We start from the raw sequence: 23,554 nt of genomic DNA, 5'->3' as shown, positions 1-23,554 counted from the left end.
ATGGCAGCCGCCGGGCCAGGCCGGGCCATGGCGGCGGCCGCGCTGTGCCTGGGCCGGGCCCCGCCGCCGCGGCCGCTCGTTGTGATCCTCGGCGCCACCGGCACCGGCAAGTCGGCGCTGGCGCTGCAGCTCGGGCTGCGCCTCGGCGGAGAGATCGTCAGCGCCGACTCCATGCAGGTACGGCCGGGCCCGGCCTGCGGGGGAGCCGAGGAGGCCGCGGGGAGGCCCGGGCACCGGGAGACGCCGCGGCGGGGCCTAGAGGAGGGAACGGGGAGGGCCGGAGTTGGGCCTAAAGGAGGCCGCGGCCGGGCCTGGGGACCGGGGAAGGGGCGAACTGGGCCCGGGATCCCCGGCGGGGCCCTGGGCCTGGCTGGGGCTGTGGGGACGCGGCCTGGCCTGGTCCCGGGGAGCAGCGGGGCCTGGTCGGGGCCCGCAGAGGCCCAGCCCCGCGGGGCTGTGGGCTGCGCTCCTCCGGGGACCCCAGGACCGTGGCCCGGTGCCTGTTGGGGACAACCCGGAGCACGGATCCTGCTGGTGGGGTGTGCTCCCGGTGTCCCTGTCCCGGGGCCGGTTTATTTTCGAGTGAGCGGTGTCACAGTCTCCTGCTCTCGGGTTCGGGGGGAAGCCACGCTGGCTTGTTAGCTCTGAGCAAGGCGGCACAACCAAAACTGCAGAGCTGGGTTTGCTCATTCCCCCTCCCTTAACAATAAGTTCACTTTTTAGAAGGAAACCAAAGCAAAGGTGTTATAATTTTAACCCACAAAAAGCTACGTGGAGGTGTAAGGAGCATTTGATTAATGGAATGCAGCAGCTGGAGTTAATCTGTAGTCAGGAATACCCAGGATTGCCCTGGATCTGCTGACACGGACCATGGGTTTTGGGCAACCACAGAGGACATGGTGCGAATCCTGCCTAAGAATCCGCAGCTGCATCGAGGCCTTTGGGTGCACATTTCGGTTCGGGACGGTTCCTGCCTTGTGCTTCACGTCCCGGCTGGGAGACCTAGTGAGGCAGCAGCGCTGGCCGGTGCTGTCTGTCCTTCCCAGGCTGTTTTGTGGACGTGGCATCCGTGCTACTGGAACATGGCAGCGAAGGTGAGCGCTCCCCTCCTCGGTCACCGGCACAGGGACACCGATGAGATATGGGAAGGAATATTAAAAATGATATTTGCTACTTGCCAGTGACAGTCTCTGTGGTCTTATCTCTTATTGCAAGTGGCAGCGTGGAATACATATATCTCTCTCTATATATTACAGTCAGGGTCAGTAAACACCGAGGAGCTGAGCCTCATATTTTTGGTCCTGATTGCATTCGGCTACAAGAGCTTTGTCATGAGATGTAGATTTCAGCCACCGCAGGGATTTTGTTGTTTAGCAAAATGTTTTCCTTCCAAGTTAATACTTTCACTATTCTTTTTCTGTAATGCATGAACTTTCCATCAAGTTTAACATATTAATTATCCTTTTAAAAAGGTGTTTTCTACCAACAACATCCTTTGCCATTCATGCTGCTCAGAGCTCGACTCTCACTGTTCTGCGGCCACCACCCGGTTTCCTGCACTGTGGCTGTTGATGCTGGTCACTATTTGTATCCCAGAGAGTTAGATTAAAAGGCTCTCTCTCCTGAATTTAAAACAGGTGTTTGGAAAGCTTTAATTTATTTTATGGGATGTTTTCCTTTAGCTCTTGGGGAAAGAGTGTTTGAGATCTGAGCTGAATTGACAAAACCTTGGAGGGCAGAACGTTCACGCGAGATGCAGAAGCTTTGTCCAGTGCTGCCTGGTTGCCAGCAGCTGCCTGGCCCAGCCCTCCTGAGCCACCAGGCATTGTCAGTGTTGTGAGCCCATAACTCCTAACGAAGGGCATGCTAACGAAGCTCCTGGACCTGAGGTGGGACTAACTGTGGGCTGGTTTTCTCCACAGAAGACCCTGTCTGGGCTGGGGCAGCTTTTAGGGCTGGGGCAGCTTTTAGTCGGCTGCTGTTAAGTTTCCGAGGTGAGTTACTCTGCTCTAGTGCCTGTGTCGGAAATGTCTCTGAGCAGAGCTCGACTAGTACCGACCTTCCTGATCAAACAAGCCCCCGAGCTTTTTTTCATTTCTTTGTGCCCGTTTGTGCACTGTGAATGCTCAGGTTCTCGGACCTTGTGGTGACTGCCAGCCCAGCGTATGGCAGGCTTTAATATCAGGGAAAGCGCTGTTGACTTGGGCGATCCTGCAAACACGAGGCTCCTGCTGCATCCCGAGCTCTGCAGACGTGGCTGGAGCTGATTGCTGTGCTGCGGATCCTCGTTTCGTGCTGGTGGGTGTTTTGGAGCATGTATTTTTTGCTCTGGTTGTTTCAAGTCCCACTATGGGAATGCAAGCGCTAGGAGGACTCTGGCTGCAGGCGCCCAATGGCATCCGGGCTCGAGTGCCTCTTGTCCTCCTTTCCTTTTAATCTCATTCTAGCGTGACTGTGGAGCGAGAGCCGAGCAGCTCCATTACTTTTATCCCGTAAGGCAGCGTGTTTTCGGGGCAGCGAGGCGGGGGAGCCCTGTCTCTCAAGGCGCAGCCTGGAGCAGCTCGCGTCTGCGCCTCCCCCACCACGCTCCAGTAACCCCCGTGCCCCGCTTAGGCAGCCACAACCGGCCAACTGGGGCTGCTTTCTTGCTGGCTTTGTTCCCGTGGAATATTGTCTCCCCGCTGCCACACAGAGCTGGCTCCGGTGTCCTCGTGGAAATGTTGCTGGGTTTTAAAATTCCCGTTGCTCGTTCTCGACTGACAGCTGCCAGCGAGCGTGTCACCCGCGGCCCCCTCTGTCCATTCATCGCTGGGCCCCGTGCGGGCTTTGCAGAGCTCTGACAAGCGCTGGCAGCATTTTGGGCAGCTGCTGGGGCTGGAGCCAGGCTGGGGAAGGGGCCGGGGAGCCCACCTGTTCCCCCATACAGACACCGCTCTATCTCCAGGGCATTTTCATCACGGCCCTGAGTCGCTGCGGTCGAATTACAGATTTAGCTGCTGCCTCCGTGCAGCTCAGGAGCTCTGCTTAATCTGATGGCATTTTAATCTTTCTTTTTGTCCTTTCTGTTGCTATTAGTCATCCCAGTGAGTTTCCTTTAGGAGTAAATCATTCCCAGGGAAGCCAGGTGGGGTGAAACCAGTCCCGTGTCCTCATTCCTGATGGAGCAGCGAGTGCGCAGCCATCCCGGTGCTGGTTTGCCTGAGCAGCCCATCTGCTCCCGATCCCACTGTCCCTTCTAGATTTCACGGATAGAAGTGGCCATGCTGTCTTTCCCCAGAGGCTGTTGTAGCACACGGGGTACGTTTACCAGTTAGTGTGTCGAGTCAGGACATCTCAAGAGCCTTTGCTGACCTCCTTCTCATGGCAAGGATCAGAGAGGGGAGTGAGTTGTGATCTCCTTGCACCCTGGCCTGGTTTGGGTCTTCCATGCTCGTCTCTAGCTGGGAGATCCCTTGGCTCTTGTGAAATCTTCATGCTTTTCCTGGCTGTAGGTGGCTGGGGTCACTGTATCTCACAGCTGTCTTGTCACCTTTTTAGCCTGGAGAGCAGGAGCTGAGGGGAGACCTTCTGATCTCTGAACTGCCTGAAAGGAGCTTGGAGCCAGGGGGGGTCGGGCTCTGCTCCGAAGGAACAAGCGCCAGGACCAGAGGAAACGGCCTCAAGTTGCGCCAGGGGAGGTTGAGGTTGGATCTGGGGAACAATTTCTTCCCCAAAGGGCTGTGGGGCATTGGAACAGGCTGTCCAGGGCAGTGCTGGAGTCACCATCCCTGGAGGGGTTGGACAGACGGAGATGAGGTTCTCAGGACATGGGGCAGTGCCAGGGCTGGGGACCAGTTAGACTCACTGATCTTGGGGGTCTTTTCCAACCAAAATGATTCTGTGATTCTATAATACTGCGCTACCTGCACTCAGGGCGAGGACAGTGCCTTTCCCCCTCTAGTGCAGATGGGGACAAAGGGACAGAATTTGGGATTGCGCGTGAAACTGGTTGCAGAGCGAGGGTTTGGGAGAGCCCACTTTTCCCAGGCCACTGGCTGATGATCCTCATGGGCACCATTTCCTGGGGTTCGCTATTTTTTTGTGTCTCCTGCCTCAGTTTCCCCAGCCTTTAACAGGGGAGAGAGTGCTGGGAGCTGTGGGGCTGACGTGCGCGCGGTTCCAGCGGCAGAGGTGGTAGGACACTGTCAAGGCTAAGCATCTTTAGTCCCCGGCTTGTGTTCGGTGTCTCAGAGTCCTGCTGCTCCAGGCTGCCACTAATCTGTTTTGGGGCCTTAGAAAGCAACAAAGGCTTATCTGAGCCACGGGCTGAAAATAGAAATGAGTGTCGGGAGGACGTCTCGGTGCGCGGCCCTGCCGGCAGCCAGCTGGTGGAAACCTTCTCTGGGCTTTGCCGGGTGCGTGTAAAAGGCCGCCTTTGTTTCCTTCCAGCCCACACACTGACACCACATTCCTCCTCCTCTTGTTGCCAGATATTCGGGGAGGCTGTCCGTGTTTTAATCTCCGGCAGGACCTTGGGGGATTGGAGCCTGAACTGTAAATCCCGGCTCTGCCGGCGCAGGGCACTGGGAGCTGCCTCCGAGGCTCTGTATCGCCTGGGATTTCGGGCAGACGAGTGGGAGTTGGAGGAGCTGGAGGGGCTGGACTGGCCCGTGCCGGGGGGAGAGAAGGCGCTGAGCCAAAATTTGCTGAATTCAAAGGTTTTTGGTGCCGCTGGAGACCTGCGTTGAATGGCCTGAGTGATGGAAGGGGATCGATAGGCTGTAACCAGCCACGGGGCACGTTGGCACAGAGCTCCTGGGCCTCTCCTCTCTGCTCCCGGCCCTGGGGCAGCTGCAGGGCAGAAAAGAAAAGCATTTGGTTGCCCTCCCGCTCCCCCCTCGCTTCCTGCCCCCAGGCAAGACTTTCTCTGAGAGGAACCAGGAACCGAGGCTGGTCCTCGTCCTCCAAAACCAAGTGCAAGAGTTGAGTAAGACGGGGAGTGTCTGCCGGGCTGCAGCCGGTTCAGCAGCTCCAGGCAGGATCCGGCTTCCCCGCTCCGCTAACCTCGGGTTGTCCTTCTTGCCTTCTGCCCGTAGGTCACCTCTGTGTCACCTTGTCCTTCTGTCTGGGACCAGGGGAGGCAGCGAGCGGAGGCCATGCTGCAGCTGGAGCCTTGGCAGCTTCTTGGAGAGTTTTAGGGAAAAAATTGTTTCTGGAACCTCTGGCTGGGGTGGTTTCTGAGTGAAGGGGGAGGAAATGTGTACAGCTGTTTCCAGTGCCTCTTGTCCCCTGCACTGATGTGTTTTGCTCCTTTCTAGCCCTGACAGGCTCGGTGAGACCAGGAAGCAGGCGCTACGCCAGGATTTTGTGGTGTGCAAGGGCTGAGAGTGTTTGTGTGCGTTTAGGAGGCTGCAGCGGCAGCAGATGAGGAGCCGGCAGCTCGGAGGCAGCTGTCCTCGCATCAGAGCTCTGTGTTTTGGAGCCAGGCTTGGCTGGTGATGCTGACCGGGCTCTGACACCGCGCTCCGATCCCTCGAGCAGCCTTTGCGTCCCCACCCGCGGGGTTGTATCAGAGCAGGGAAGCAGTCACGAGTGGTCGGGCTCACGGTTCATCTCCTGTGGGCAGGGACAAGCACCAGAGAGAGGCAGTTTGGGCAGGTGCAGGTGTTGGTGAGGTTCCTGCTGCCTCACCTGAACAGGGCACATGGCGCTGCCTGTGCTGCCTGTGCTGCCTGCGCTGCCTGCGCTGCCTGCTGCTCCAGCGAGGGCTTGGGGGGTGACAGGGCCAGGCAACAGCTCTGCCTGGGGCAAGGAGCGGTGGTCGGTGGGGGTTTCATGGGCCGCAGAGGTAAATGATGGGCTCTTCTCTTCCCCAGGTGTACAAGGGCTTGGACATCATCACCAACAAGGTTTCTCCCCAGGAGCAGCGTCTGTGCAGACACCACATGATCAGCTTTGTGGATCCCCTTGTTTCCAACTACACGGTAGTGGATTTCAGAGACAAAGCCGTGGCTCTGATATCCTTTCACGCTGCAGCCTGCCTGGTTGAGCAGATACTGATTTTCCCCTTCCACAGCCAGGCCTCCAAGAGAAATCAGTGCTTGTGCCAGCCTTGGGCTCTCCACATTGCAACTACCTCTGTTTTTCAGAGGATGCTGCTGGCAAAGGGGCTTGGAGCTTCTTTGACCAGCTAATGCTCAGGGCAGCCCCTCCTTAGGGCTGGGGACAATCTCTGCTGTACAGCAGCTGTGCTGAGCCACGTGTTGCCCTCCCTGGCCGTCCTTGGGTGTCCCCGAGTTTTGGTGGCAGCTGAGAGAGGACAGTGAGAGACAAGGGACACCTCTAAGCCTGTCCTGCAGCCTCCACGGGGCTGGGACAGTGGGGTTTGGGCCCCAGGCTGCCTCTCCCCACAGCCCCCCCTCCCCGCTGTGCATCTCTGCTTCTGCTCCTTGACTCTGGCACATTGAAGATATCTTTGCCCGAAATAAGATCCCGATTGTTGTGGGAGGAACCAACTACTACATCGAGTCCCTGCTCTGGAAGGTCCTTATCAACACTAAGGTACTGCTGGAAAGCTGTGTCCCTCTGGAAAAGGGTGAGCTCCACTTTCAGGGCAGGCTTCTTGTGACTTCTTGTGACTGGGCATGGTGCTCCTCCTGCTAGAGTGAGACCCAAAAGCCCCTCACTCATCCCGTGGGTCTAGGGGATCATTTTGCGTGTCTTGGCCTTGCACAGGGATGGGTGCCTTGACTCAGGGCTGCCTTGTGCCCCACAGAAGTCCAGCATGTCCCCCGGGTCCGTCACCGACAGGAAAGTAGAGCTAGAGCAGCTGGACGGTGTCGAGCTCCATCGTCGCCTGAGCCAGGTGGACCCGGAGATGGCAGCCAAGCTGCACCCCCACGACAAGCGCAAAGTGGCCAGGTGAGCTTGGGGTGCCAGGGCCCAGCACCCCTTCCCGAGGGAATCACCTGCGTGGGAACACAGCAGGATGGGCTCTCCTGTCCCAGATAGGTGCCCCTAACCCCTTAGCAAGGTGCTTTGGGACCTTGGAGGTTTTGGGGAGCTCTCTGGGATCCGAGAGCTTTGGCTGTGCAACCCCCAGCTTGAACTGCCTTTGGGGTCCAGGACAGTTTGTGAACCGGGGCTGCTCCTGCTGCGGTGCCCCAGCAGCAGGGTTTATCTGGAGCTATTTAAAGAGCAAGCTGCTGTGCTGGCTGAGTAACATACCTGAGCTCTGTGGGAACAGCACGGCAGCAAGACCAGGCTTGCTGCTTCGACAGGCCCATCCCAGCCGAGCCCTGGCCTGGGGGGTACAGAACGCCGCCCACCCCATTCGCACGGTGCAGGAGGACAGAGGGTTGGGCACCCTGCGCGGTTTCCTACACCTCCCTGGCTGTGCAGGGCTGAGTACAGCATAGTAACGCTTCCAGAATTGGCAGTGTTGGCCCCTTCCCTGCAGCCCTGCCCGGCTGGAAAGGGCAGGGCCGGAGCCAGAACCGTGTCCCCTGCGGGGCTTGTCCCTGTGCCAGGCAGGAGTGGGTGGCTGTGCTCTGGGCTCCTCGGGTGCCATCACTGTGCCCTGTGCTGCACCCCCAGGACCTGGGTGTGCTCGGGATGCCGGGCACAGGACGGGGTAGAAACCTGTCCTCCCCTCACCATGAGAGGGTTGGATCGCAGCGAGTGTCTGCGGTTCCCTTGGCTGGAGCCCCCGGGGCTGCTGGGGAAATGGAAAAGCTCCTCCTCGCCCAGCCTCTGAGCTCTGTCTGTCTCTGCTCACAGGAGCCTCCAAGTGTTTGAAGAGACGGGGATCCCCCACAGTGAAATCTTGCACCAGCAGCAGGAGGAAGAAGGGGGGGGACCCTTAGGGGGCCCGCTGAAGTACCCACATTCCTGCATCCTGTGGCTCCACGCAGACCAGGCAGGTGAGAGCAGGCCTTGCACAGCTCCTGCCCGGCTGAGCACGCTGCTCCTGCCCCAGCCTCCTACCTGAACGAGGCAGCAATTCCTTTGGCATCAGTTGCTGTGACACAGGACTCGCTCCCGAGTGGACTGGGAAGCTGGCGGTGCCGCACCACGTCCCAGCACGTTGTCCAGGGTATGGCTCCGAGCCGCTGAGCCTCTCTTGCTTTCCTCTTCCCAGCTCTGGACCAGCGGCTGGAGAAGCGGGTGGATGACATGCTGGCTGCGGGGCTGCTGGAGGAGCTGCGAGACTTCCACCGACGCTACAACCGAGAGAAGGTGGCCGAGAACCGGTGGGTGACGAGCCAGCTCCCTCTCTGCTCCCAGTCCCACCTGCCAGACGCATGCAGACCCCGACCCGACTCCTTGCGGCAGCTCCGATGTGTCGCTGCTCCCAGCTCTCTCCTGGCAATGCCTGCTCCTTTGGCAGGGCCAGCAGACAGGATGGGTTCCATTTTTGCATGATTCCATGATTCTAAAGCTGACGTGGGCTGGCACTGCAGACACCGATCTGTGTTCCTGTGCGTGCCTGGCTTGGCTTGTCCCCTGAGCCATGGGCTTGTGTCACCTGGGGAGGTCCTTGCAGGGTGAGGCGCAGAGAGCTCAGCTCTTCTGAGGAGGTTTGGGGTCTCCCACTGTTCCGAAGGAGATGGCCTTGACCCCTGCCTCTTGTCCTGTTCTCCAGGCAGGATTACCAGCACGGCATCTTCCAGTCCATCGGCTTCAAGGAATTCCACGAGTACCTCGTCAGTGAGGGGAATTGCTCACCTGAGAACAGCGCCATGCTGCTGCAAAAAGGTGGGAGGAACACCCTGCGTGCCCTATGTCCCTCAGCCCCACACAGCTCCAGGTGACACTTCTTGATGGTCTGAACCAAGCTCAAACCCGGGGCAGATCTTGTTGGAACGGAGCTGCACCTTTCTCTGTGCATTTTCCACTTCTGCCAGCCCAGAGGGGCAGGGACTCCTTTTTCAGTGCTTGGAATCATAGAATACAATCACAGAATCACTTTGATTAGAAAAGACCCTCAAGATCATTGAGTCCAACCATTAGCCTCACTCAGGCACTAACCCATGTCATTGAGAACCTCATCTATACATCCTTTAAACCGCTCCAGGGATGGTGACTCCACCATTGCCCTGGGCAGCCTGTTCCAGTGCCCAACAACCTTTTCCATGAAGAAGTTTCTCCTAATATCCAATCTAAACCTGGCACATGCCATTCTGGAGTGTCTGGACTGATGCGCGGTTAGAGGAGAAAGCTGCTCCGCTTCTCAGCACAGCGGAGGTCCCAGGGGGAACTGGTCTGTGTCGAGGAGGGTTTGGTGTTCGGTGGAGATGTGGGCTGAGAAAACTGCAGAAATGATAAAAGGCTTGAAAACAAGTCTGGTGCAGAAGGGACTTGTTGTGTCTGCTCAGGAGATGATTACAGAGGGATACGATAAGTCTGGTGCTAAATATTGCAAGGTTTTACAGTGGTAAACTGTCCTCTGGGCCCACGGCGGGTAGGACAAGGAGTTCCCCACTGGAGCTGACAGCCTCTTCTCGCTCTGCTCCGAGCCCAGCTTGCAGCATTGCGCTGACCTTTGTTTTTTTTCTTTAATTTCAAAGGGATCCAGGCCCTGAAACAGGTGACCAAGAAATATGCCCGGAGGCAGAACAAATGGGTCCGAAACCGCTTTTTGAGACGTAAGTGTCACATCCACCCACCGGCTCTGCCTCGATTCCTTCCCACTCTTTTGGGTTGCGGAGCAGCCGCTCAGCCCTCCCGAGACAGCCCCTCCGGCACCGTCCGTGTTTGTCTTGCTGCAGTGCCTCTGCCCCAGTGCTCGGGAAGCCAGAGCTCCTTCTTACAGCTTCTTCTGTACCCTTGGCTGCTGTCAAGGGAAGGTTTTCCTCTCCCAACAGAAGTTAATACCCCAGCAGAACAAAGTGAGCAAAGGCTCAGCCACGTGGCGGGCAGCAGTAGATCACAGAATCACAGAATTGTTTTGGTTGGAAAAGACCTTTAAGACCATCGAGTCCAACTGTTCCCCCGCCCCTGGCACTGACCCATGTCCATGCGAACCTCATCTCCATGTCTGTTCAACCCTTCAGGGATGGTGCCTCCAGCACTGCCCTGGGCAGCCTGTTTCAGCGCCCCACAGCCCTTTTGGGAAGAAATTAGCCCAAATTTCCAATTTCCAATCTCCGTTTGTGATGCTGAGGGTGGGTGAGAGCCCGGCCCAGGTTGCCCAGAGAGGTGGTGGATGCCCCATCTGTGAAAACATCCAACGTCACATTGGACGGGGCTCTGAGCAACCTGAGCTGGGTGAAGATGTCATGTCCCTGCTCATTGGGCTTAGACTGGATGAGCTTGGAAGGTCCCTTCAACCCAAACCTTGGGTGTCCGTTCCATCATCATAGAATTATAGAATCATTTTGGTTGGAAAAGCCGCTCAAGCTCAGTGAGTCCACCTGTTAACCCATCCCCATCACTAACCCTTGTCCCTGAGAACCTCATCTCTGCGTCTGTCCAACCCCTCCAGGGATGGTGACTCCAGCACTGCCCTGGGCAGCCTGTTCCAATGCCCGACAGCCCTTTGGGGAAGAAATTGTTCCCGAGATCCAACCTCAACCTCCCCTGGTGCAACTTGAGGCCGTTTCCTCTGGTCCTGGTGCTTTTTCCCACATCCCTGCAGCCTGTCCTGCTGATGGCTCCTGAGGGGTCAGGGAGGGGGTGCCCAGCAGGGTCCCTCTCTCCACGTACCCACACACGGTCCCTGCGCAGAGCGAGGAGCCCGGCTCACAGCTGCCCTCCAGATGAGGAGCAGGAGGCCATCGGCTGCTCTTGGCCTGGGCCGCGCTCACCGCGGTGGCCCGGAGCCAGCAGGACTTCCCCATCCCAGCCTCAACCTTGGAGTGGGGCCAGCAGCAGCAGCTGGGAGCCGGGTACTTGTTGAAAGGTGCTTGGTAGGGGCAAAACAACAATAAAAATGTAAAAAAAAAAAAAAAAAAAAAAAGCAGGGAGAAACTGGAGTCAAAAGACAGGCTTTGAACGGGGTGCAAGAGCTGTTCTGGAGCCATGTGCTTGGTGGCTGTGGCTCACCTTTCTGGTGGCAGGTGTGCTTCAGATCAGCTTGTTTGTGGTTACGGCAATAAAAAGCAGCACCTGCCGGTGCCTGGCACGTGGTGGCCTTTGATGGCTTTGTCCGAGCGGCGTGGCCGGCAGCTGCGGGCAGGCGAGCCGTGGCGTGGCCGGAGGGAGAGGCTGATCTCTGATCACAGCCGTCTGGCCCCGGCTGGGCTGCAGCGAGAGCCCCGTGTCCTCACACCAGGCCGGGTGAGGCCAAAGGGGTGGCTTTGTCACGGTGCCTTGTCACATCGAGACATGAATAAAGCATCTCCTGCCGTGGCCTGCTGCTGGGAGCCAAGAGCATTGGCCCCTGCAGCCGCATGAGCAGTGACAGCTCTGATTTGGAGCCTGCACCCACAGATTCCTTGTCCAGACTATGTGCCTGCCTCTCCTTGTAAGCTTGGTGTAATGGCTTTGTGCCTGGATCTGGCTTTTTGATCTTCTGCAGCCTCCCGTGGACCACAGCCGTGACAAAGTGCTTGCTGTTGTGATGGGCTGTTGGCATGCTCAGATTTCCTAATGCTCAGACAACCAGGAAGATGCTTGAGCTCTTGGCTGTTCTTGCTCTTTGCAAGGGTGCTGCCCCCACAAGCTGAGGTCTTTGGTAATTTTGGCCCCGGAAAGGCTGGTGCTGTTGTTTCTGAATGCTAAAGGACAGCCAGATAAGAAAGAGCAGATCCCCGCTGGTGACAGGGTCACGTCCTGGGTGCTGGGACATGATGCTGGGGGGTTCTGGTGGTGACCGGCCTTTCTGTGTCTCTGTAGGTCCTGGGCCCAACGTGCCCCCGGTGTACGGCTTGGAGGTGTCTGATCTCTTGCGGTGGGAGGAGGATGTGCTGAAACCTGCTCTGGAGATTGTGGAGAGCTTCATTCAGGTAACAAAAATGAACACATGAGCCATGACTGGGAACCCAACTTCTCAGTAGTCTCCAAGCCCCATAACTTGGCACTTAGTGTCTCCCATGAGCAGGGCTGTCTCTGTACATTTCCAGCCTTGGGCTTTCCTCGGTTGTTGTCTGAGCTGAAAATTTCTCCTAATGCCCAGTACTCCACTTGTCTTGCATGGTAAAACTGCAGTGTCTGTCCTGCTAACTCCGGTGTCTGGGTGTGGCAAGTTCACAGCCCAAACTCGACCAAAGTGAACACAGCCAAGCAAATTTTCATAGTAGAAACCACTTTGAGCCAATATTTAATCTACAGGGACGTGAGCCCCCAGTAGAGCCTGTGAAAATGGAGTACGATGTGAATGAGAACAAACGGAGTCATCGCCTGTGTGAGCTCTGCGACAGAGTCATCATCGGGGACAGGGAGTGGGCAGGTAGGGCCTGGTGGGGGGCAAGAAGGGGACCGGGAGGGGACACAGCCAGCGCAGGCGTGCGGAGGGACGGAGCGAGGCCATTCTCCGGAGCAGAGCGGCTTCCTCAGCTGTCTCTGCTTGGCTGGATGACCCTCAGCACCTGATCTTGGGCTTTCAAGGATTGTTTACAGCCCGGGTGTGCAAGCAGCCATTTGCGAGCCCGGAGGGGGTGCGGGAGCTGTGCCACAGCAGCCATCTGTCAGCTCCCCCCCTTCCCCGCACCCGGGAAACGCTGCCGCTCGCTGCTGTCACGCCAGACCTGCGGATCTGTACGTAGCATTTAGTCAGGGCTGCTGGTCCTCTTCAACACTTCAGATACTTTGTCAAAAAGCACAGAACGAATTTGTTTCTTCTAAAATTCTGTTGTGTAAAAGGAAAGTTCCTAACGTTTTTAATAGCTCAGTTTTGCTCCAACGTCTCCTATTTGTCTATTTATTTTTAAAGTATTCCTAGCTGCAATGGTAATAGAAAGGGCTTTTCTATTTTCAATAGACTTACTTTAAAAGAGCTCAGTTGGAATCAGATTAACTCAGTGAATTTATCTGTGCTGTGAGGCTCATGCTGAGAACCAGAAACAAAAAGTAGTGGAGAAACTGGCTGCAGAAACGAAACTGGTAAATCTCCATGTGTTGCCCAAATGCAGTTGATGCAGACACAATGCAAAGATAAATTTCCCAGCTCCTTGGTCGTCAGATTTGAACGAGTCGCTTTTTCCTATTGATCCAGGGAACTGCTGAAAGCAAAGATGGAAGTTGGCTCAGAATAGAAAGCTGCTTGTAGTGAGATTTTAGCCAGTCTCAGTTTTGAAGGAGCTTTACCTACTCCAGAACTAGAGGACAGTGAAGCTCTCAGGGTCCATGTCCTCCTTCCAGCTCCAGCAGATTTTATGACCGAGCAGGAACTCCTCAAGGTCCCCAAAACCCCTGCAGCTACATGACCTTTGGAGATGTCACCCCAAAATCTGATTGATGGTGACAAGACCTTTCTCAACCAAGACCAGCTGTTGTTCTCTGCATCCAGCTGAATTTGGCTCCAATCCCCAACCAGTGGGAGAAAAAAATGGTCCAAAACCTGGATGTTACAAGTAACTGCAAAGTGTAAAAGCTCAAAGGGAAGTGAAAACAGTAGTGGGAGCTGAGTTGATCTGCAATCTGGTCTGTCTTTCTTAAGTCAAATTACAGATAGTTCTGGGAACTGCTTCCTAGTACCCCCCTGGCTCTGGAAGATTTAAAAATTTCATCTCATTTTACAATTTGTATGGACTTCAAAGAGCGCACCTCCCCAGACAGCAGCAGAAATCAGTGCTTCTTCCAGCCACTGTAAGCTTTTCAAAGCTTTTTTTGGTGTTGCTTGTGACAAATTCTAAGAGGTGAGACTTTATTTCAAGTTGAGGGTGACCCTCCACCATTGCAGCAGCAGGTTTACAGGTAATTTCATCCTTTGGCAGAAAAGGATGACTGGAAAACACCTGAGGGCCTTGATTCGGTGAACACATACCCTCGTTTAATTAAGGCTCTGCTTGGAATGTTTGCTGCCTTAATTGCTGCTCTGATCTCTTGGAAACAGCAAAACCACCCTGCTAAGATGGTGCATTGGTCTGGTTAGACAAAGAGCCTTCTCCTTAGATAATACCACTGATAGTGGAGGTTTTGCTGTCCTTAACTATGTGATTTCAAGCGGAAATGCAGCTCCCGCTGCCCTGCAGCGTCAGTACAGGTGCATCCCTGGGATTATGCGCCGTTCCCATCCGACTCCTGCTGAAGTGCTCCCGTAGCTGGAGGCCTTGCCCGGGAGTTATGCAAAAGCACAATTCTGCTCTGGGCTCCATCCCTACCGCTCTGTAGCTGTTCAGGATATCCCAGCGCTGTGGCGCAGGCATCTGGGCTTACACATGATCCTGGCCGTGCTCCACAGGCTGCTGGGGCGTTTCGCAACCTCACCCGCATCCCGCGATGTGCCGCCTCTTCGGTAGCACTTCCCTTTCTCCTCCCGGCGTCATGTCTCGGTTGGGAGCGGAGTTGCTGGGAGAGTTGTGTCCTGACGATCCGGGGTCTTCTGCCTATGCAGAACCAGGATTTTTCCCTCTCCCAGTCCTTTCTGTGGTCAGGAGAAGGCTTGGAAGGGTTGTCCCCCTCTGAGCCCTGATAGTTTGGCCTAGAAGTGTCCTGAAAAAAATCCAGGGCAGGGCTTGGGAGTTCACTTCTCTGTGGGAATGAGTTGTACGGGAGGATGGGAAGAGAGGGTCGCGTTCCCCTGAGTTAAATGCTCTGTTTGCCTCTTCCTGCAGCTCACACACGATCCAAATCCCACCTGCACCACCTGAAGAAGAGAAGGAAGCTGGAGGCTGCCAGCCGTGCTGCAGAGACTGAGGGGAACAGTGGGGGCACAGAGACCTGGGGCGAGGACAGCGTCCTGCCTTTGCCATAAACCCGCAAACCGTCTGGCGAAGGCAGCAGCCGCGCTTCCACCTGTACGGCGAGGAAGCGACTTAGTCCTGGGTGGCCTTGAACCGAACGAGCTGAGTCATTTTTTTCAGGATGAAGCAGGTGTGTGACGGCCAGAGGCCATCGGCTGCGTCAGATCCTCTTCGTGTGGCCTCACGGCGCCGTGTTCCCATGGAAGGGCTGGGCCCGGGGCGAGGCTGCGGGGAGCATCCTCCCATGCCGAGCGTTAATTCCTGCCAGAAACGCAGCGTTATCCTTGGAATGGCTGAGCCCATCCTGCTGGCGTGCGAACGTGTCGTTCTCAGAGACAGAAATACCCCGCACTCCTCCAGCTTGGCCAGGAGTGCAACTCTGGAGCTGAGCGAGCTCTTACTGCCTTTATTGTGGAGAGGATTTATAATTTTTTTCTTTTATATGGAAATAAAGTCGCAAGATTATTGTGGGTTCTCCTCCCTATTAACAAGCGCAGTTTTCTTGCTCTCTGTTTCCACCTGGTTCTTTCTTCCAGCCACCTTTTCTGCTGTTTCAGAGAGAGCTGAGCAGATGTTCTCAGCTCAGTGCAGGCAGCCTGGTCCCTGTGCACATAGCAGGTGCAGAAGGAGCTGGCACCTGTTAAACAGGAACTTGGAAATGATCTCATCAAGTTTGCAACAGATGAGTCTTGTCCTAGTTAAAGCTGAATTCCCGGGGGTTTACACTGTGGTTTGGCAGCGGGAACCGGCCCTGCATTTGAATCTGAGTTGCTGAGCAGCAAATTCCTTGTGCCGCGTCCGCGAGGCAGTTGGTCTCCGTGGTCTCGTTCCTGGGGGACGCGAGCGCCGGCTGTGCCACCGCGCTTCCCGCTCTGGTGGAACCAGGAGGGCTTTCCCCAGGGTATTTGGGATTCTCCTGGCAAATGCGATCAGGATAGTTCTTCCTGGGAGGGTTTTGGGTTGGTAGAGCATGATTTTTTCCTTCAACTACTTGCGATGCACCATGTGGCAAGAGCCATCTCCTGGGGCTCAGCCTGCGAGGGGAAGGGCTGCGTGGGTGGATGCTCTGGAGATGCCTGCTCTGGTGGGAATTAGGTGAAACCTCCCGTTCGTGTTCCTCGGCGTTGAATTATTTCTGCAACGCCCCGTGGAGCGGCTGCCTTGGGCTGTTTGATAGGAGTAGGGGCAGCTTGAGAGCTTGGAATGAGGTGAATACGCAGGGAAGAGCTGGGAATTTGCATGGGCTTTTCTCTGGCAGCACTGAGCAGAGCTGGGCATCAGCTTTGAAATGCTGGGCACCGCGTTGGCGTTGCCGGGTCTGTCTGCAGCACCAGCTCAACCTCTCCTCCAGCCCAGACTTGTTTGCCATCCACGCTGACTCAAGCCTGCGTGGATCCAGGCTCAGCCCAGCACTGGAGCATGTGGCCAAGGGGTCATGGTGAGGAACCGTGTTCTCCTGGCCTGGATGGATAAAATGCAGGTGAGGCCAAGTGTAAAAAGCCCCATTCGACACTGATGTGCTGAGTGTGGTGTTTTGATCGCGTGGACGTGTTGAGTCATCTCCCCAGGCCAGGCTGGGCTCATGGAGGCAGCTCTGTGAATGAGGGCTGGGATTATCTGCTCTGTCTCCTGCGTGCAGTCAGATGACCAGACCCTTCGAAATGGATTTGATAGCCTTAATCGGTTTAATATGAACTTTGTTATCCCCACAGATAAATGTTATTCCTCTCCCACAATAGCTGCTGGTCTGTTTTGCTCATGATCAGGCTGTGCTGCAGCTGCTGTCGGGCAGGGCCTCCCAGGCTTTCCCCCTTCCCTGTGCCTTATTTTGGGGGCAGCAGCTCCCGTGTGTCCTGGGAGAACGGCGGTCCGGCACACTTGCTTGTTCATGCTGTGGCCAGCCTGGTAAAGGACGGTGGAAGCGCGTCCCGACCCTCCAGCAGCACCAAGCAGGTGAGTTCTCTTTCTCGAAGAGGTTGGGGCTGTCGATGAGGACACGGCTTTTTATTTGTGCAACGCCAGGACCAGCATCGCTGCCGTGATTTGCTTTGCGAGGAAGAAACTGGTGTGCGTTGTACTTCTGCTGTTCAAAGGACTCACGGCAGGGACTGGGATCGAGCTCCTGGTGAGGGTCACACCAGTCCTGGTGCCGACACATGTTGTTCAGCTCCTGTTCCTCCTGCTCTGGCCTCCTGCAGAAAGGACAAACAATGCGAAATTCCTGGCCAGGACTGGCTGAGAAAGTTGTTGTGGCCTCAGGTTTCAGGCTGCTGTCAGTGCCGAGAGGTTTGGGGATGGGGAACGGCACTTGGCTCCATCTGCCCTCCGCTAATCCCCAGACAAACGCGGCTCTTCCATCTGTGCAGCCGCAGCCACCGAGCCCATCACACCAGCCACTTAATCTAAATGGCTTTGGCCAAAGATAAGGTCATTAATTACACTGGGATTAGAAAACAGTCCAGGCCTGGCGTGGCTTGGCTCGCCATCAGTTAAAGTCCTCAGTGCCCTGGCCTGGCTGAGCATTTGGGGGTGTTCAGCCTGGAGAAGAGGAGGCTCCGGGGAGAACTTATTGCACCTTTCCAGACTTAAAAGGGGCTGATAAGAAAGTTGGGGACAGACTTTTGAGCAGGGCCTGTAGTGATAGGACAAGGGGTGATGGTTTTAAACTAAAGGAGGGGAGATTCAGGCTGGACATGAGGACGAATTGTTGGCCCTGATGGTGGTGAGAGCCTGGCCCAGGTTGGCCAGAGAGGTGGTGGATGAACCATCCCTGGAGACATCCCAGGCCAGGCTGGACGGGGCTCTGAGCAACCTGAGCTGGTGCAGATGTCCCTGCTCGTGGCAGGGGGGCACTGGGGGGCTGGGAAGGGCCCTGCCCAGAGAGGTGGCGGATGCCCCTCCGACGCCCCGGCCGCGGTTCGCAGGGGCTGCGGAGAAGCCGTCTCGCAAGAGCCTGAAAATAAAAGGAGCTGTTGGCCGGGGTTGTGTAACACCGTGCGTGTCCCGCGGGAATTCGGTGGCTTTGGCGGCAAAGCCCGGGCGTGCGCGGCCAAATCCTGGCACTGGGCCTGGGAAATGCTGGTATCCAAAGGGCGGGGGCTGCCAGGTCTCCCCTTCTCTTTGTCCCCTTCTTGTGCTGCCTGTGATCCCCCGGGGCTGCCGTGGGTGGGGGGTGCAGGGCCATGTGGGGCTTTGGTGGGCAGATAGATGTCCCCACATTGGGGACAAGCCAGTGTGGGGGTCGGGTGCTCAGGGGGCTGTGGGGACCCTCAGCACGCCCCACAGGCAACGGCCGTTACCCACTGCGCAGGTGGGGAAACTGAGGCACGGGCATGCTGCCAGAGCATGCTGCCACCCTGCAGGAGGGCTCTGGGGTGCTGGTGTCACACGCGGGGTGCCCATCGCCCCTCGGCAGCGCAGGGGGGGCCGTGTGGGGCGGCGCGGGGGGGCTGACAGCGCAGGCGGCTGCCCGTGGCTGCCCGCGGCGGGAAAGGTGGCGGGAAGGAGAGCGCCGGGGGGGTGGCGGGACAGCAAACCCCGGGAGGGGACTTGGCCCTGTGCCCCGAGAGCCTGGCCAGGGCGGGGGGAGCACTGGGGTGTCCCCGTGCGGGGCGACGCAGCCCCCGCCGCGGGCTGGCACAGGGCCCTGCGCTGCGGGGTGCACGTCGGGGGGTCCCCAAGCTCGGGGGGCTGCGGGTGGGGGCTGAGGGCCAGGGGGTCCCCCTGTGGTGGAGCTGGCAGGGTGGGGGGCCACTGGGGCGGCTTTGTCACGGTGTCACAGGGCCATCTGCCGGCAAAGGCCCCATGGCAGCCCGCCAGGGCCTGCAGCAGCTCCCAGTGCGCCCAGTCTGCAGCTGCTGGGGCGCTGGGGCAGGAGGGTGCCCTGGATGGGCTGGATCGGGAGCAGCCGCGGGGGCGGCCCCACCGTGGTGGGGGCATCCTGGGGACCAGCCCTTGGCCGTAGTTCCCCCTGAAGGCTCCTGGTCACCAGCAGTGTCACAGTGGCTGGGAAATGGGTCCCCAGGGTGTCACAGGGGGGGATGTGGTTCAGTCCCGGGGGTGTCACAGACCCAGGTGCCTCCAGCCAGTGCGGTGCAGGCTGGGACACGGCAGAGATGGCCCCGCTCCAGCCACGAACAGATTAAATGTCATTTTATTTCACACCCCCCCAAAAAAAATGTAGAAAAGAAGAGGTGAGTGGAGATTTCACTGCTCATATTAAAAATCTCCCAGGTGCGACTGAGCCGTTTCCACCAGTCCATGCGGATCCGCAGGGATGTTTGTTCCTCCTCGTGGCGGCTGGGTGCTCGGGGACGCGGATGGGGAGGGGGTGACACCCTCCCCAAGGTGCCCCCAGCACTCGCTGCCACCGGCCCCATCGGCGCGTCCCTGCCCGGCTCCATCCTGCCCGGCCCCAGCACCCCCAGCGCGGTGTCCCCGTGGTGCCACCAGCACCTTGTGTCCAATAATTAGGCGCTGATTTAGGGGTGGGAAGAGGGGGCAGGAGCGTGTTGGGGGGTGGCCTTGGGCCGTTTTGATTTTTCGTTGTTGTTGTGTTTCTACGTATTTCTTATTGTCCCTTTTCCCTCTGTACAAAATGAGCGGTATGGCCATGGGTGTAGGTGACGCGGTGACGGTGCGCGGGGTCGGGGCCGGCTCCGCTGGCCCCCCCGCGCTCACTGCAGCAGGGCCCGGATCTGTTTGGACGTGGTGTCGTCGTTGAGGTGTCGAGTGGTGTACCTGGGCGGAGAGGGGACTGTCACGCTGTCACCCTGCAGCACCCGACCCGCTCTGTCACCGTCACCCCACAGCGCCATCAGGGGATGCCACGTCCCCCGCTGTGTCCCCCAGCCCCTGGCTCACCTCAGAGCGTTCAGGAGCCCCTCGGTGCTGGTTGAAGGTTGGTCTTTCAAGACTTTGATGCAGCCTTTCATCTGATGGGGGGAGCGAGAGAGGCAGTGAGCACCCAGACCTACCACGGGGGTCGGTCCCCTTCCTCCCCATCCTCCTCCTCACTGCTCGGTGGGGGATGAGTTCCCCTCTGGACCAGCTCAGAGATGTCCCCACAGGGGACATTCCAGGCATCACCGCTGCGCTGGGATGAGTGGGATGGGTGTCCTCCCCCCGCCACGGCCACTCACGTCAATCTTAGAGGTCTTGGCGAAGGCCCCCACGGGGTGGACGTGGTCGTAGAGGATGATGACACCAACCATCACCCGCATGCAGAAGAGGAGGGTCTCGGTGTTGGTGAAGCGGCTCCGGTACTCCCTGTGCCGGGAGAAGGGCTGGCTGAGCCCTGGGGGGTGGCACAGGGGCCACCGAGATGTCCCCCCTGTGCATGGGGTACTCACGGGGTCTCCAGCATCACCCTGCAGACACAGGCCATGGTGCTCAGGCAGTCGGTTGTGTCCTCGATCGGGAGTGTCTTGTTCTGAAACCCAACAGGTCCTGGCTGCCACATCCCCCCTGACCCCCACATGATGCTCTGGGGGGTTCCCCCCACCCCAAGGGCCCCCTGGCCTCCCTCACCTCTGAAACAAACTTGGTGGTGGCATTGCTGAGGGTTTTGAGCATGGGGGTGGCTTCAGCGTAGAAGAGGGACATCCTGTTGGCCATCTCGTTGTTCACCTCGCTCTCTGCATCCAGCTGTGCGGGACGATGGGGACTGTTGGGTTGCTGACCCCCCCAGGCCATCCCTGGATCGGGGGGGCAGCACCCTCCTCTCACCTGCAGGTTGTTGATGCGATTTCGGCTGATGGTCCTTCTGTAGTAGCTGAAGTCGTTCTGGATGGCGGGGTTGGTCATCTGGCGGGGGGTCTGGCATTAGGGTTGGGGTAGGGGGGCCACGGGGGAGCCTTGGGCGTCTCGAGGAACTGTACTTGCTCGTGGCTTTTGCACAGCCCCAGTTTAGGAACGCCACAGGTCCCCCCAGCCCTTGTCCCACCCCAGGGGGACAGGGGGAGGTACCTTGAGCTCGTCGAAGCTGAGGGTGAAGTGGAGGATCTCTGCAAACTGCTTGGCTAAGGCTTGCTCCCGCTCGAGGTGCTGGGTGGGGGCGTACGGCGGGCTGGTGAGGGCCTCCAGCAGGCTCCGCAGGGCGTTCTCTGCGGACAAAGCACTGCTGGTCCCCCCCCAGCTCCCCTGCACCTCCCCAACCCCGCCTGGGGAAACTGAGGCACAGGGCAGCACCTGAGCACAGCCCATGGCCAGGGCTCCCCCCGCCCTGCCCCGCTCCTGCGTCCGAGGAGGGATGCGGTGCAACGGGGGGATGCGGGGAAGGTGGATGTGGGCTCGGGGCGCTCACCCAGCCGCAGGGAGAACTCGTAGAAGCGCTTCAGCTTGGCGACGAGGGGGCAGACGGCGCTCCAAGCCCGCTCCTGCAGCCGCAGATCCCCGGGGTTTTGGATGGCCTGTGGGGACGAGAGCGCCGCTGCTGTCCTGAGCCATGGTGGGGTGGGGGGCAGCGGGTGCCAGGGGCTGCACCCACCTCTCGGATCTCCTGCCCGGCGCCCGTGTAGGACTGCAGCTCGGCCAGCACGGCCTGCGCCTCCTCCAGCACGGCGTTCACCTGGTTCCACACCGCCGTCTCGGCCTCCGTCGGCTGCGCATCTGCAGGGCAGCGCCCCGGGGAGAGAAACCCGGAGGGCTCTGAGCGGGACCCCGGGGTGGCGAGAGCCTGGGTGGGGTGTCAGCACGCCGACCTCCGGCTCTCCCGCCAGCCCGCAGCCCTTCCTGCTGGGTTTTGTCCCCCCGGGTCGGTCTCCTTGCCCAAACTCGAGCCAAGCCGTGGAGCGGGGGGTCAGGCGGGGGGTTCCTGGCTGCCCTGCGACTGTCGTCCTGCTCACGGGGCTCCCTGAGCAGCCCCCAGCCCCAACAGGCTGCAAATTGTCCCAGGGAAGAAATGTGGGGCAATAGCACCCGTCCCACCAGCCGTGCCCACCCCGTCCCCGGGGAGACCCCCGGGTGGAGAAGGTGGCAGGGGGGAAGGACTTCTGGGATGGCTGCGATGGGATGGGTGACGGGGTACGAGAACTCAAAAATGGCGCGGATGTGGAACTCAGAATCAAGTACGAAATGGAATTTAATAAAAAAAAAGGAAAATAAAAATCCCATCTCACTTTCAAAGTCAAGGAAAAAATTAGGGCCTTGGTCAAGTTCGTTATAAGTCAACACTTTAAGAAGGTTCCCCATGTGAAACCTGCAAGAGAAGAAACAAGAGGAAAAGAAGCGTGATGGGCAGGTGGTGCATGGGGAAGAGGTGCTGGGGGTGGGCAGGAGCCGGCGGCGGCCGGAGCCCCCGTGTCCTCCCCCCGCTGCTCCGGGGGGCTCGGGGCGCTCCCGGCCCCGGCTGCAGCCTCTTCCCCGCCTCGATGGCGATGAGCGCTGGCAGATGGGCTGATGGAGACGAAGGAGCGAAGGGAGGAGAGAGCCGCCGGGCTCCGGCGAGGAGGGCGAGGTGCTCAGTGAGTCCCCAGAGTCTCGGCTACGGGTGTCCCCCCTCTAGCTGAGGGGTCCTAGGGAGCCCCCATAGCCCTGTCCCCATGCGGGGGGCTGCGGAGGGCGCTGGAGGCAGGCGGAGGTTGTTGCTGTCCCGAAGGATGCATGAGGAGCCCAGAAGGTCCCTCGCCGTGGGAGCGGGGTGGCTGCGTGACCCCAGTCCCCCGCCCCAGCCCCACAGCCCAGCCCAGCCCCGCTGCCAGTGCTGGGGACGGTGTGACAAGCTGTGCACGGTCTGTCCCCGCCGGGGCCGGGGTGAGCGGTTGCTGCTGCAGTGTTGTTATCCCCCTTGCTCTTGCTCTGAGCTCTGCCCCAGGAGGAAGACGGGCGAGAGGGAGGAAGCGGGGGCCACAGAGCCGTGCTGGGTATGGCACCCCGCCTTGGTGGCTGTCACCTCCCGTACACCCCCATGTCCAGCCTGGGAGGTCCCCAGTCATGCTCTCCTGTCCCAGTTAGCCCAGGCCAGCGAGAAGCTGGGGTGGGGGCACCTGGGTCCCTGTCCCCCGGGTGCAGGATGTGGCCCCTGTCACCCCTCCGGCACCTCAGGCAGCACAGATCCTTCCCTCCTCCTCCCCAGCATCCAGGCTGTCCCTGCCGTGGCGGTGGCGGGGGACATGCCACATGGCCACCTGGTGCCATCGACTGTTCCTGAAGTCCCCATGGGCAGGGACATATCCTGCATCCCGGTCACTCAGCCGGGGACATCTCCCTGTGCTTTCAGGGAAGGGGTATCTCTTCGTGTCTCACTCCCCTGCCCCACTCAGCCCTTTGTGGGGCACAGCCAGGGGCCCTGGGGACACCGGGGCTGCTTGGGGACACTGTGCCTGTCCCCATCTTCCATAAAGCAGCCCCGGCAGCAGCCTTGGCGGCAGCCCTGGGCCCCTCCCCACGCCCACCCTGCTCATGGGACTTACTTTCAAAATCCAGGAAAAAATGAGGACAGTTTTCTAAATCTTTGCCCAATACCTTTATCAGGTTGCCCATGGCCAGCAGACCTGAGCGAGAGAAACAGAACAGAGTGGAACAGCACCGGTGCCACCGGCCCGATGCTCCAGCACACCCGAGCCCCCACCGCCACCACGGCACCTACCTGCACCCGTCCCACCGGGCTCCACACCCCACGGCCCCAGCCCACACCCCCCGGCCGGGACTCGCGGCGTGAGCTCTGCTGAAACGCGGCGGGGAGGGAAGCGGGGTGGGGGTTTGTGTCGGTGCTTCCTGTGGGTGCCCCT

At 58.7% G+C, this 23,554-nt stretch overlaps 2 protein-coding genes across 4 annotated transcripts; one reads left to right on the top strand and one right to left on the bottom strand.

Moving 5' to 3' along the window:
• On the top strand, positions 1-15,291 carry TRIT1 (tRNA isopentenyltransferase 1). The gene is made up of 11 exons (XM_065650544.1): positions 1-177; positions 5,856-5,998; positions 6,444-6,540; positions 6,755-6,900; positions 7,759-7,901; positions 8,120-8,231; positions 8,624-8,736; positions 9,549-9,626; positions 11,818-11,927; positions 12,253-12,370; positions 14,697-15,291. Exons 1-11 carry the CDS (start codon positions 1-3, stop codon positions 14,834-14,836), a joined length of 1,377 nt encoding a protein of 458 aa, XP_065506616.1. The 3' UTR covers positions 14,837-15,291.
• Positions 15,292-19,501: 4,210 nt separating this feature from the next.
• Positions 19,502-23,306, bottom strand: LOC135997813 (CYFIP-related Rac1 interactor A-like). Of its 3 annotated transcripts, none has more exons than XM_065650703.1 (10): positions 23,237-23,306; positions 21,313-21,434; positions 21,130-21,235; positions 20,793-20,929; positions 20,553-20,630; positions 20,355-20,471; positions 20,177-20,256; positions 19,967-20,093; positions 19,689-19,759; positions 19,502-19,565 (listed from the first exon to the last, which is right to left on the bottom strand). In XM_065650703.1, the coding sequence occupies exons 1-10, from the start codon at positions 23,304-23,306 to the stop codon at positions 19,502-19,504; spliced, it is 972 nt and encodes a 323-aa protein (XP_065506775.1). The 3 variants fall into 3 exon arrangements, with proteins under 3 accessions (XP_065506775.1, XP_065506773.1, XP_065506774.1); XM_065650701.1 differs by lacking the exon at positions 23,237-23,306 and adding an exon at positions 21,944-22,016 and having other exon boundaries at positions 21,313-21,473; XM_065650702.1 differs by lacking the exon at positions 23,237-23,306 and adding an exon at positions 21,944-22,016.
• Between the last annotated feature and the right edge of the window lie 248 nt (positions 23,307-23,554).

This window comes from Caloenas nicobarica, chromosome 23, assembly GCF_036013445.1.
Source record: "Caloenas nicobarica isolate bCalNic1 chromosome 23, bCalNic1.hap1, whole genome shotgun sequence".
Classification (NCBI taxonomy): Eukaryota; Metazoa; Chordata; class Aves; order Columbiformes; family Columbidae; genus Caloenas; species Caloenas nicobarica.
Note: the sequence above shows the minus strand (reverse complement) of the source record. Positions and strands in the feature narration are given on the sequence as shown.